Source organism: Aureococcus anophagefferens (genome assembly GCF_000186865.1).
Source record: "Aureococcus anophagefferens unplaced genomic scaffold AURANscaffold_4, whole genome shotgun sequence".
Lineage (NCBI taxonomy): Eukaryota > Pelagophyceae > Pelagomonadales > Pelagomonadaceae > Aureococcus > Aureococcus anophagefferens.
Genome location: NW_008705564.1, coordinates 2,871,780 through 2,884,622, shown reverse-complemented (window position 1 = coordinate 2,884,622; position 12,843 = coordinate 2,871,780). Strand labels below are relative to the sequence as shown.

The 12,843-nt window shown below is 74.9% G+C and overlaps 3 protein-coding genes across 3 annotated transcripts; 2 read left to right on the top strand and 1 right to left on the bottom strand.

Annotated features, from left to right (window-relative positions):
• Positions 1 to 573: 573 nt before the first annotated feature.
• On the top strand, positions 574 to 1,389 carry AURANDRAFT_13348 (hypothetical protein; the record flags this gene model as incomplete). Its single annotated transcript, XM_009036215.1, has 1 exon — positions 574 to 1,389. A coding segment is annotated over one exon (816 nt), but the record flags the coding sequence as incomplete, so codon positions are not given.
• Positions 1,390 to 2,574: 1,185 nt separating this feature from the next.
• AURANDRAFT_62405 (hypothetical protein) lies at positions 2,575 to 4,572 on the bottom strand (the record flags this gene model as incomplete). The annotated part of the gene is made up of 1 exon (XM_009036197.1): positions 2,575 to 4,572. The coding sequence occupies one exon, from the start codon at positions 4,570 to 4,572 to the stop codon at positions 2,575 to 2,577; it is 1,998 nt and encodes a 665-aa protein (XP_009034445.1).
• Positions 4,573 to 5,624: 1,052 nt separating this feature from the next.
• Positions 5,625 to 7,454, top strand: AURANDRAFT_62404 (hypothetical protein; the record flags this gene model as incomplete). Its single annotated transcript, XM_009036216.1, has 1 exon — positions 5,625 to 7,454. The coding sequence occupies one exon, from the start codon at positions 5,625 to 5,627 to the stop codon at positions 7,452 to 7,454; it is 1,830 nt and encodes a 609-aa protein (XP_009034464.1).
• Positions 7,455 to 12,843: the final 5,389 nt, after the last annotated feature.

Sequence of the window (12,843 nt, the reverse complement as noted above, 5' to 3'; positions counted from 1 at the left end):
ATCCGGCGCCGCGCGCGACGACGCCGAACACCCAATGACAATACGCCCCCGCGATACGACGCGCGCCCCCCGGGCGCGCGCCCGTCCTAAATCCCCGCTCCTCCACTCGTCACGGCTGGGCGTTCCGCGGAACTTCGACGCCGGCCTCTGGCGCCAGGGGCAGCCGCCGCGTCCCGGGTGGCGTGCATCGACGCCGGGCTCGACGAGGCTTCGACGTCGACCGCCGCGCCAGCGACGCTCATGAAGGCCTTCATGAGCGACGCGCGTGCATGCAAAGAACCGCGTCCGCCCAAGGCAGGCGCGTAGGCGGGGTGCGTCGCCTAATGCGCTAAGACAGAACTGGTTCAAGCTTGGCGCTCTCCCAACCGGTCGACGCTCTCCCGCCCGCCCGCGACAACAACCATGGCCGCCTTCGCGCCCGCGACGCTCTCCGGCGACGCCGCGGCGTGGCGCGGCGCGTCGCTCTGCTCCGTGACCCAGTTCACGGAGGCGGGCCTCGACCTCGTGCTGCGGCGCGCCGAGGAGCTGCGCCTCCTGGACCGCGGTGCGGCCCGCGCGCGCCACGCCGGCGCGGTGCTCGCGAACGTCTTCTACGAGCCGTCGACGCGCACGTCCTGCTCCTTCCAGGCCGCCATGCTGCGCCTCGGCGGGTCCGTCATCTGCGTCGCGGAGTCGACGAGCAGCGCGAAGAAGGGCGAGACGCTCGAGGACACGGCGCGATCCCTCGGCTGCTACGCGGACGTCGTCGTGCTGCGCCACCCGGAGGCCGGCGCGGCGGCCCGCGCCGCGGGCGCGCTGCCGCCGGGCCTGCCGCTCCTCAACGCCGGCGACGGCGTCGGCGAGCACCCGACGCAGGCCGTGCTCGACCTCTACACGCTCTGCCGCGAGCTGAGCCCGGCCGGCGCGCCGGCGCTCCCGCCGCGCGCCTGCCTCAAGGGCAAGACCGTCGTCCTCGTCGGGGACCTCAAGCACGGCCGCACGGTCCACTCGCTCGCCAAGATGCTCGCCGCGTTCGACGTCGCGCTCGTCTTCGTCGCGCCGCCCGAGCTGGCCATGCCCGCGGGCGTCGCCGCCGCCGTCGACGCGGGCACCGCGACGCGGGCCGAGGCGCCGAGCCTCGCGGCCGCGCTCGTCGACGCGGACGCGCTCTACGTGACGCGCGTCCAGAAGGAGCGGTTCCCGGACGCCGCGGCCTACGAGGCGGTCCGGGGCTCCTACGTCGTCGACGCGCAGCTCATGAAAACCGCGAAGCCGTCCTGCGCCGTGCTCCACCCGCTGCCCCGCGTCGACGAGATCAGCGCGGACTTCGACTCCGACCCGCGCGCGGCCTACTTCCGCCAGATGCGGAACGGGCTCTTCGCGCGCATGGCCCTCCTCGACCTCGTCCTCTAGGCGCACGCGGACGTCCATGGCCCTCCTCGACGTCGTCCTCTAGGCGCACGAGGACGTCCCGTTCGAGTTATTAAGCACACCCAAGCGAGGGCTCGGCGCGCTAGACCCGGAAGCCCTCGAGCCGGAGGCACCGCTGCGGGGGGGACGCGCGCGGTCGAGCGCGGCGCGCGCGCGGCGCGCGGCGAACGCCGGGCGGGCGCGCCTTGTGCGCCTCGATGAGCTCCGCGCACGCGGCCTCGCCCTTGAGCACGACGCACTCGTCGCGCGGCTGCGGCGGGGCGCGCGGCTGAGCGCCGCGCGCGCGCGCGGCGCGGGCGCGGCGGCGCGCCTTCTTCGTCTCGGGGCAGGAGCAGCAGATCTTCTTCCCGGACTTGCCCACGGCCGGCCCGGCCGCCGGCGCCGGCGCCGGCGCGGCGTCGCCCTTGGACGCGAGCGCGCCCATGGCCTCGGCGGCGCGGCGGAGGGACGGACGCGGAGCGCTGCGGCGGCGCTGCGACCTGCGCGACGCTGCGCTGCGCTGCGAGGCAGCTGCGAGGCAGCTGCGAGGCAGCTGCGGAAGGCCGCGGCGGTTCGCGAGAGCGGACGCGCGCTTCTGCCACCGCAGGAGCGCGTCAACACCTCGGCTTCCACACATCAATGTGAGCGTGGTGCGAGGCGACCACGGACAAAAGATTCGAACCTCACGCCGAGGTGGGTGGGTGGGGCCCGGGGCCCGGATTTGGAAATCGCAGGGTGTACTGAGTGCTTACTGGTAGGTCCCGCGCGCGCGCGCGCGCGCGCGCGCCGCGCAGCGCGCCGCGCGGCGGCTCCGCTAGTCGTCGCCCTCGTAGGGCCGGCGACACGCGCCTTGGCGGTCCGCTCGTCGCGCCTCGATGCGCGCGTGCGCCCGTGGCAGCGCCGGCTCCGGCCCTCGCCGCGCAGCAGACACGAGGACGCGAGCATTTCGCCGCGGCGCCGCGCGGTCCCGCGGTCCCGCGCGCGCGCGTTGTGGCGATTCGGCGAGCGGCAACTTGAAGGTAACTAACGAAAAGGAGGTCCCTGATTGGCCAGGAGGTGGGTGGGTGGGTGCCGGGCCCGCGAGCGAGGAACCCGGCGTAGGGTACCGCGGCTTTTAACACCGGGCGCCTCTTGGCGTGGTGCGAAGTCGCTCGATGGAGCACATGATAGAGCCCGCCATGGAGACTAGTCCTGGTTAAACATGGCGCGCATGGAGAAGGTCGACTTCGCCGCGGCCTTGAGCATGTTCGCGGGCCTCGCGGCGCCCTCCTTGCGCTTCGCGGAGAAGCGGGGCCCGTCCTTGGAGAGGTCGATGCGGCCGTAGGGCGCGCCGTCGATGTCGAGGACCTTGGGGAAGTACTTGTAGAGGTCGCCGACGGCGCGCGTCGCCTTGGCGCCCGGCCGCCGCTCGCGCTCCTCGTCGGAGTCGTGCTCCTTGCCCGCGATGGCGTCGCGGAGCCGCTGGCTCGAGATGGACTTCACGAGCTTGGCCTTGACCTCGCGGAGCTCCTCGTTGCGCTTCTCGTTCTCGATGCGCGCGAGCCGGCGCCGCCGGTTGAACCGGTTCAGGTTGCGCGCGTCCTTCTGGAAGGACAGCGGCGGCAGGCACGGGTCCGGCGCGTACTTGATGCGGCCCGTCTCCTCGCGCTGGAGCTGCTTCTTGCGCTGGTGGAGCGGCGTGAAGGTCTGCTGGCGCCGCTTCTCGCGCGCGGCGGCCGCGCGCGACGTCGTTCGCAGGTAGGATTCGGAGCCGTGGGCGAGGTCGTACTGGGACCGCGGCGAGAGCATGGCGCGCGCGCGCGGCGACAGGAAGGGCGTCGGCACGCGGAGGTTCAGCAGGTTCGTCTTCGAGTCCGTCTGGCCCGTGCCGCCGGACCGGATGGGCCGCAGGTTGCGCCCGAGCTTGACCATGGCCTCGTGGTAGACCTCCTCCTCGGACCTCGCGTGGCCCGGGGCCGCGAAGGGGTCCGGCGTCTTCGCCCGCGCCGCGTCGCGCGCGCCGGAGAAGCCCGGGTTGCCGAAGACGGAGTAGAGCGCGTCGTAGCCGAGCTTCTTCGCCGTCGCCTCGACGGCGTAGCAGCCCGCCTGGCCGACGTGGTTCAAGCTGAGGTCGACGAACTGGAGCGTCTTCCGCCCCTTGAGGACGCGGGGGCCGTAGCGCGCGACGTTCGCGCTCAGCTTCATCGCCGCCGCGTCCGTGCACCGGTTCATGGCGAGGCGCAGCGCGAGGAGCGGGCAGAAGACGTTGGTCCAGGCGTCGATGAGCGCGATGGCGCCGTCGTCGCCGACGCCGTTGCCGTCGAGGGACAGGTACTTGAGGGCCGCGGCGCACCGGTGCTCGTAGTCGCCGTGGAGCGCGCGCGCGAGCGCCTTGGCGCCCGCGTCCTCGACGCTCTGGCCCGACAGGTCCAGGCTCGTGAGCTTCGTGCCCGCGAGCGCGTGCGCGAGCTGCGCGCAGCCCCGGTGGCCGATCGTCGCGGACTTGGGGTTGTAGAGCGGGTCGTCGCTCGGCGCGCCCCAGCCCACGGGGTTGAAGCCGTCGAGCCCCTCGTAGGTCGTCTCGATGCCCGCGTCGTAGGCGTCGACGGTCTCGATGGCGTCGTGGAGCGCCTCGACCTGCGCCGTGTTCGGCCGCGACGCGGCCTCGCGCTCGCGCTTGAGCTTGCGCAGGTACGCGAGCGCGCCGAGGCCCCCGCGCTTGCGCCGCGCCTTGTCCCGGTAGTGGTCGTAGTGGAACTTGTTCGCGGCGAGGTTCAGCGAGAGCAGCGTCGCCGACTCGCGGAGCGCGTCCGCGAACGCGCGCGCCGTGTCGTCGCCGAGCGCGTTGCCCCCGAGCGCCACGGACGCGCACGCCGGGTGGTGCGCGACGGCGTGGGCCACCTGGACGCCGCTCGCGTCCGTGATGCCGTTGCCGACGAGGACGAGCGTGTCGAGGTGCGTGTTGAACTTCATGGCCTGGGCCGTGGACGCGCACCAGTCGTCGTCGATGGACTCGTGGCAGAACTTGATCTGGCAGAGCACGGCGTCGTCGCGCGCGAGGCGCGCGAGCGCGCCGAGGCGCCCGCGGAGCACGTTCTCCGCGCCCTGCGACTTGCGGACCTCGACGTTCGACTGGCCCGCGCCGGACGGGGCGACGGCCTTGGGGATGGGCGCGAGGCCCTTGGCCTTGACGAGCTGGGACATGAGGGGCTCGCGGTGGAAGACGTCGAGGTCCGCGCGCTCGAAGACGTCGAGCTCGCGGCCCGTGTCCGGGTCCTTGGCGTCCGCGGAGCCCCTGAGGTTGTTCGCGTGGCGCTGCCGCGCCTCGCGCTGGTCCTCCTCGTAGCGCTTGAGCATGGCGATGGACGCGTGGATGTACTGGTTGATGTAGAGCTTGCCGAGCCGCGGCAGCATCGACATCTCGAGCTGGATGCCGTCGCCCGGGGGCCGCGCGCCGGGCGCGCGCATGCGCTTGTGCGTCCGCGCGCGCTCGCGGAGGATCGCGCGCGCGCGCTGGAAGTTGTCGTCGAAGACGGGCGTGTTCGGCCGCCGCTCGGCCGCGCGCTGGTGCGCGACGAGCTCCTCGGCCGACTCGCGGCTCCGCCGGCCGTGCTCCGTCTTCGGCCGCGGGCCGCCCCGGGGCCGCCGCTTCGCGCCGCCGGAGCGCCGGCCCGACGCCGACCGCTCCGACGTGCCGGGCCGGCTGCCCGGCGCGCTGCTCCCGGACGACCCGGGCCGCGAGAAGCCGCCGGAGCCGGAGCCGGAGCCGCCGGAGCCGCCGGAGCCGGGCCGCGTCCAGCGGTCGCCGCCGCCGCGGGACCCGGGCCGCGAGTCGCTCGCCGCCGTCCCCGGCCGCGAGTCGCTGTAGCGCTCGCTGGGCTCCTGGAACGTGAGCTCGGGCTTCTTCCGCTTGCCCGTGCCCGGGTACATGGCGCCGAGGCCGGACACGGCCGCGCGTCCGTCCGGCCGGGCGCGGGATGGGCGTGCGAAACCGCCGGCGAGGCGCCGCGCGCGAGGGTCTCACGGCGGCACCGCGGGCCTCGAAGGCGGCGCCGTGTGAACGTTTAGGCAGCCGAAGCAGACGATGGGGCCGACGTGATCATAGTCGCACAGCCGCGCCCATCGGGCAGCGGCGCTCGGTGCACCGCGCCGGAAGCATCATCGCGCAAGATGATCGTATCCACGCGAGGCTGCCCCTGGCGGGAGGCGGCCCGACCTGCGCACGCGAAAGTCGGGTGCCCCGCGGCGTCGCCGCCATGGGTTACGAACCCATCCGGAGCGACGACGAGGCCCGCGCTCGGCGCCGCGGGTCCGCGGCCATGGTCGGCGTCTTCGGCCTGGTCATGGGCTTCGCGGTCCTCGCGCGCGACGCGCCGGCGCGGTTCTGGGCGCCCCTCGCGGCGCTCGTCGGCGCGGGCGGCGGGAGCTCCTTCGCCGCGTCCGTGGCGCTCAGCCAGCCCTACGACAAGAACATCCTGTGCTACCTCGCGGACGTCGACGTGACGGGCTGGAGCGGCGGCCACGCGACGGCGCGCGTCGCCGTGAGCTACACGCCCTCCGACTCCGACGGCCTCTGGATCTGGAGCGAGGCCGCGGACGTCACGGCGGCGGCCCCGAGCGCGCAGATCACGTTCTGCCGGCTGCGGCTGAACGCGGCCCACGACGTGCGCGTCTACGTGCGGTCCGGCGCGCGGACGCATTTCGTCCACGAGGCGACGATCTCCACCGGGAGCCTCGGCTTCGACGAGCTCGACGTCGGGCCCTTCGCGGAGGTCACGGGGAGCAAGCCGTCCTTCCCGCTGGTCACGGTGCAGCACATCGTCGGCGACGAGACGTCGACGAAGTGGTTCGGGTTGCTTTCCCTCGACCAGGAGGGCTACGTCGTCTGGTACCACGCGATGCCGACGAACCGCACGCTCTACAGCGTCTTCCAGCAGTCGACGAAGACGCGGAACATGGTCATCATGCGCGAGGCCATGGACTACGAGGAGGGGAACTACACGAACTCCTACCTCCTGGAGATCACGCCCGTGGGCGAGATGCGCGTCCAGTACGAGAACGCGTGCGACGGCGACCCGCTGGGCTTCACGCAGTTCAACCACGAGATGAAGCTCGACGGGAACTCGTCCAAGGCCATCACGCTGGCCTACAACGTGCGCGACACCTTCGGGAACTACGACTCGCTCGAGCCCCTGAACCCGAAGCTCGCGTCCACCTGGCAGAGCGAGCACGGCGACGACACGCCCGTGTCCTACGTCGGCGACCAGCTCGTGCGCTGGGACCGGGCGACGAACGAGGTCGAGACGGTCTACGACCTCTTCGACTACGTGGACCCCGTGTCGAACGCGTACCTGTCGTCGTCCTACGGCTGGGTCGACCTCGAGTGCAAGGACGAGCGCAAGTCGCGGGGCATCGAGTGGTCCCACGGGTCGTCGGCGGCCGTGGGCATGGACGGCGACTACCTCATCACCCTGCGCAACCTCCAGATGCTCCTCTCCATGGAGGCCGACGGGTCCGGCGCGCGGTGGGCGCTCGCGTCCGACAGCTCCGCCGTCGGCGACGGCGGCGCGTTCGACGTCTACCGCTTCGACGCGGAGGGCTCCAAGTTCTGGGAGCCCCACGCCGTCGTCGCCACGGCCAAGGACGAGTTCTTCCTCGTCGACGACGGCAAGAGCCGGCCCAACTGCACGGGCGCGACGACGACGTGCTTCTCGCGCGCCGTCGGCTACCGCCTCGACCACGCGAAGAAGCAGGCGAGCCTCTTCTGGGAGTTCGAGTTCCCGCTGCGCAAGGGCGCGGGCATCGCCAACGAGGAGGCCGAGGACCTCTTCAACTTCGACGGCGGCTACGTCGCCAAGCTCGACCGCGACCGCGGCAACGAGTCCTACATCGTCGCCTTCACGGCCGTCGTCGTCGACGACGACGCGACGACGGGCCACCCGGCCTTCGTCTTCGAGGTCGACGCGGCCGGGGACGCCGTATCCAAGATCCGCCTGCCCCGCGTCCCCACGACGCACAAGAGCGGCTCCTACCGCGCGGAGGCGACGACGTCCATCAACGGCGAGCTCTTCACGAGGCCATGGTGAGGCGGCGCCGCCGCACCGCCGATCCCCCCCCGCGCGCGGCGCGCGGCGACCCGGGGTAAGTAAGGGCGCGCTCTCTCGTGCTTTTTCTTCGGTTACTCTTCGGTACGTCGGACGAGTCGTTGCTTGTGATCTCTTAGCCATCTCCGTGGCACGTTGAACAAGTCGTTGAACAGCACTTTGAACAGTGCCGCGGGCCGCGTGTGATTCCGCTTCGAACACAGCGTGCTTTATCAGACGCTTGTGGGACGGGTGCTTGCGCGCGCTGCCCGCGTGCTGCCTGTGCAACAAAGCAAGCGGCGGTGCGTTTCCTGCTGCCGCATGGGCCACCGGTCCATCGCCGAGCTCGTGGACAATCTCCGGAACGGCGACGCGCTGGTTTCCAGCGCCAAGTCCCTCGCGGACCTCGCGGCGCTCCACGAGGCCACGGACAACCCGTTCGCCATCGCCGCCGCCGGCGGCGTCGAGGCGCTCGTGGCGCTCGTCGCCCGGGGCCGGGAGTCGGGCGCGCGCGACCACGCCGCGCGCGCGCTCGGCCACCTCGCGGCCGGCGACGTCGACGCGAAAGCCCGCGTCGCGGCCGCGGGCGGCGTCGCGCCGCTCGTCGCGCTCGCGCGGTCCGGCGGCGACCGCGGCCGGGAGTGGGCCGCCGGGGCTCTGGCGAACCTCGCGACGAGCAACGCGGACAACCGCGTCGCCATCGCGTGGGCGGGCGGCATCGCGCCGCTCGTCGCGCTCGTGCGCGGCGGCGCGCCCGGCGGCGGCCGGGCCGAGGCGGCGCGGGCGCTGGCGAACCTGGCCTGCTCCGCGGACAACGCGGCCGCCATCGCCAACGCGGGCGCGATCGCGCCGCTCGTCGACCTCGTCCGGGTCGGCGGCGACGCCGCGAAGAAGGAGGCCGCGGCGGCCCTGGGCGAGCTCGCCTTCGACGACGACGTCCGGGCGCGCATCGCCGCCGCCGGCGGCGTCGCGCCCCTCGTCGCCCTCGCGCGCGGCGGCAGCGACGGCAGCAGGCAGTGGGCCGGCTGGGCCCTGCGCAACTTCGCCGAGGTCCCCTAAGCCCCTTTTTTTCGCGGCCCCAGCCCGCCTCGCCCGGCTCGGACCACGCAGCCTGGTGCGCAGGCCAAGCTCCTAGAGGCCATCGCGGCCGCCCGGCCGGGCCAGGGTCGTCTGCGCCGCGCCCGTCCATCCAGACAGTCGGCCGGCGCCTGCCGCAGCGGCGCCCGGCGGATCGTCCGGTCCGCTCCACTGCCTCCAGCCACTCGACTCGCCGATCGACAACAGACTGCGCGCGCCGGCGTCCACCGGCACGCGCAGAGACCCCGGCGCGCGTTCCCCGCGCGCCGATGCCGTCGCGGGGCGGGCGCCCCGGCTCTCGCCACGCGCGCGCGCGAAATTTTCGCGTGGCCGCGCGGCCGCGATCCCCGGAAATTTCGCTTCGGCGGGCGAATCCGGGCGCCGGCACTGTCGCTCACGCGCTCCCATCCCCGCAGGCACTCAAGAACACCATGGGAGACGAAGATCGCGCCCGCTCCCGCTCCCGCTCGCCCGCCAAGCGCTCCCGCTCGCCCGACCGCGAGCGTCGGCCGCCGGCGCCCGAAACAACGCGCCTCCGCGCGCGCGCGCACGCCCCCGTCCCCTAGGCCGCCGCTCCCGCTCGGACAGCCGCGGCCGGGGCCGCGACCGCAGCCGCGAGCGCGACAACGGCGGCGACGGCGGCGGCGGCGGCTACGGCAAGGCGTCGGGCGTCGCGTGCCGCTGGAACGAGCGCGGCTTCGGCTTCATCAAGCCCGACGACGGCGGCGACGACCTCTTCTGCCACGTGTCGCAGATCACGGACGGCAACGCGCTCTCCGAGGGCGCGACGGTGCACTACGTCAAGGTCTTCGACGAGCGCCGCGGTAGCTATCCCGCGACCCGCCGATCCTAGACGTGTTGCGGCGAAAATCGTCGGTCGGAGCGCGGAACGGAACGGGACGCGTCGTGCGGCGCGCCCTTCGGTCGGAGCGCGGAACGGGCCGGGACGGACGCGCGGGGCGCGGCGCGGGCCGGGACGGGACGGACGGACCCGCGGGCCCTGGACGGACCGGACGCGCGGGACCCCCGGGACCGAGCGGGGACGGCCGAGGCGGGACGGGACGGGACGAGACGGCGCGCGCTCCGAACGGAAACACCCCCGAAACTGTCCGAGCCAGGTCCGTGCCCTCGGGAACGGCTCGGGGCGCGCGGGCGCCCACCGCGCGACGCCCCGCAGGCAAGGACCGCGCGGAGCAGGTCACGGGCGGCATCACGCAGGACGCCGGCGGCGGCGGCGGCGGCGGCGGCTACGGCGGCGGCGGCGGCGGCTACGGCGGCGGCGGCGGCGGCTACGGCGGCGGCGGCGGCTACGGCGGCGGCGGCGGCGGCTACCGCGGCGGCGGCGGCGGCGGCTACGACGACCGCCGCGGCGGCGGCGGCGGCTACGGCGGCGGCGGCGGCGGCTACCGCGACGACCGCGGCGGCGGCGGCTACGGCGGCGGCGGCGGCCGCTACTAAGCGGCCGAGCCCCCGGCCGCCCCCGCACCAAGGCGCCGGCGGCCGCCAAGAATCCCCCGCGGCGCCCCCCGAGGCGTCGCCCCCCCGCGACCCGCGGCGCGCGAGCCGCGCGCCCCTCCCCCGCCCCTCCGACGCGCGATTCGATCGCGTAACGCCATCGCCCCGTGGTCGACCCTAGCGCGATGGCCTTCGGTCGTCGCCGTCGCGCCGCCGCCGCTTCTCCGGCCGCGGCGGCGCGCGCGGGCGCCGCGGCGGCGGCGCGTCGAGGAAGCGGCGGAAGGTCCAGGAGACGCGGCGGCCGGGCGGGAGGCGGTCCTTCCTCCGCGGCTTGGGCACCTCGTGCGTGTGCGTCCGCTGGCAGGCGCCGCCCATGACGAGGAGGTCGCCGTCGTCGAGCACGAGGTCGAGCGACTCGCCGCCGCCCCGCGGCCGGAGCGCGAAGCGCCGCGGCGCGCCCCAGGACACGGACGCGACGGGCGCGGCCGCGTCGAGGGCGCGCTCGTCGTCGCGGTGCCGCGCGATGTGGTGCTCCGGCTCGTACCAGTTCGCGAGGCACGCGTTGAACGCGCCGCCGCCGCCGTCGCCGAAGCGCGCGGCGTCGCGCCGCGCGAGGAGCTCCGCGGCGACGGCGCTCTCGGCGAAGGGCGCCGCCGCCGCGACCCGGCCGCTGTAGGCGTAGGCGCGGCCGTAGGCCCGCGAGAAGCGGTTCTCGAGGCAGCGCCGGCCGAAGACGACGACCTCGCGCCGCTCGGGCGCGTGCGCGCAGGAGGGTTAGGGTTAGGGTTAGGGTTAGGGTTAGGGTTAGGGTTAGGGTTAGGGCGCGGCCCAGGCCTCGTCGAAGTCCGCGCCGCCGGGCCGAAAGTTGCGCACGCGCAACACCCAGGATTCGGCGCAGAGCGCGTGCAGCGTCCCGCCGACGCGCTGCTGCAGGGCGAGGGCAGCCGCCGTGGGAGCGATCGGGAGCATCAGGCGGGAGGGGAGATCACAGCCATCCTCCTCGGACTTCCCTCGCGTTGCACGGCACGTTGAACATGATGAATTTATGAATGATGGCGCCGGCCGGATGCATATGATGGGCAGCCCTTTCGACCTGTACTGGCGCGCGTGGCGCAAGTTCGTGCGAAGGCGGCGCCAGAAGCGGCAGGACGCCATCGCGGGCGCAGGGTCCGCGGCGCCGCTGCCCGTGGTCGCGGCGCCGCCGCCGGCCGCGCCGGCGCCTCCGCCCGCCGCGGCGCGCGCCGTGACCTTCGACGTCGCGCCGGCGGCGGCCGCGCCGCCGCCGCCGCCGCGAGCCGCGCCGCCGCGGGCCGCGGCGCCGCGGGCCGCGCCGCCGCCGCCGCCGCCGGCCGCGGGCCGCGCCGCCGCCGCCGGCCGCGCGCCCCTGGACGCGGTCCTGCGGCGCGCGGGCGCCGGCGGCGCGCGCTGCCGGCTGTCGTCGCTGCTCGCGCCGCCGACGCGCGCGCTCGTGGTCGAGTTCCACGCGCGGTCGGGCCCGCGCCGGTCCGCGCCCGCGGTCGCGGTCGACGCGTGAAGCCGCGTGCGCGGCGGCGAGACGCTCGACGAGCTCGCGGCGCTCGTCGCGCACCTCGACGCCCACGCGGCGGCCTACGGCTTCGGCCCCGGGAGCGTGCGCGCCGCGGCGCTCTGCGTCGACGACGACGGCGGCGGCGGCGCCGCCGCGGCCGCGGGCCGGTGGCCGGGCCTCGCGCACTTTTCGCTCGACGGCCGCGGCATCCGCGCCTTCGCCGTGGACCGCGTGCCGAGCCGCCTCGTCCTCGACGCGGCGGGCGGCGTCCGCCGGCGCTGGGACGGCTCCCACGGCCGCGTGCTCCAGGGCCGCCACGGCGCGTCGCTCGCCAACGGCTCCCACACGCTCGTCCGGGAGCTCGTCGACGTCGTCCACGGCCCCGATCCCGCCCGGCGCGCGCCATGACGGCGGCCGCCGCGGGTTCTTCCCGAACCCGCGGCGCCGCCCGAGACCGCCGCCCGGGCTTTAGCGAAAGATCGACACCTCGACGCCGTCCCGCTCGCCGCCGTCGGCGTACTCGAGGGGCGCCTCGTGCAGCGCGCTCTCGGCGTAGGCCGGCGAGCGCACGCGCGCGAGGTAGGGCGCGAGGCTCGCGCCGCCGTCGACCGCGAGGACGTTGTCCGCGACGACGACGGCGCCCGACCGGAGCCGCGGCTCGAGGTCCTCGAGGCTCGCGAGGTAGCGGTCCTTGGCGTGGTCCAGGAAGAGGAGGTCCACGGGCGCGGCCACGCCGAGCCGCGCGAGCGCGGCGCCCGGCGCCTCGTCGGCGCCCGCGAGCGCGACGGTCGCGACGCCGTCGAGGCCCGCGAGCGCGACGACGGCGCGCGCGAAGCCGACGCAGGCCGGCTCGACCTCGAGGCTCACGAGCGCGTCGCCGGGCCGCAGCTCGCGGCCGACCAAAACGGCGCTGTAGCCGCAGTAGGCGCCGAGTTCCACCGCGAGGAGCGGCCGGCCGGTCGCCGCGGCGGCCGCGCGCCGCGCCGCGGCCGCGAGGACGGCGCCCTTGACGTCGCCGACGTGCATCATCCAGTGGCGCGTCCAGCAGAACTCGTCGATCGCCGCCAGCACGGCGCCGGGATCGCGGGCGCCGGAGGCCTCGACGAACCGCACGAGCTCGGCCTCCGTGCCGCTGTGGAAGGACAGGGGGCCGCAGGCCGGCGGCCGCGCCGGCGGCGCGCCGCCGTCGTCCTCCGAGTCGCTGCTGCCGAAGAGCTCCATGGCGCTCATGCCTCGGCGGGGTTGCGGAGGAGTTGAGGGTCTAGTCGTGAGGCATTGCCACAGCCCATCTCCTCAAGCTTGGCTACAACTTGACTTCATCAAAGTGAAGGC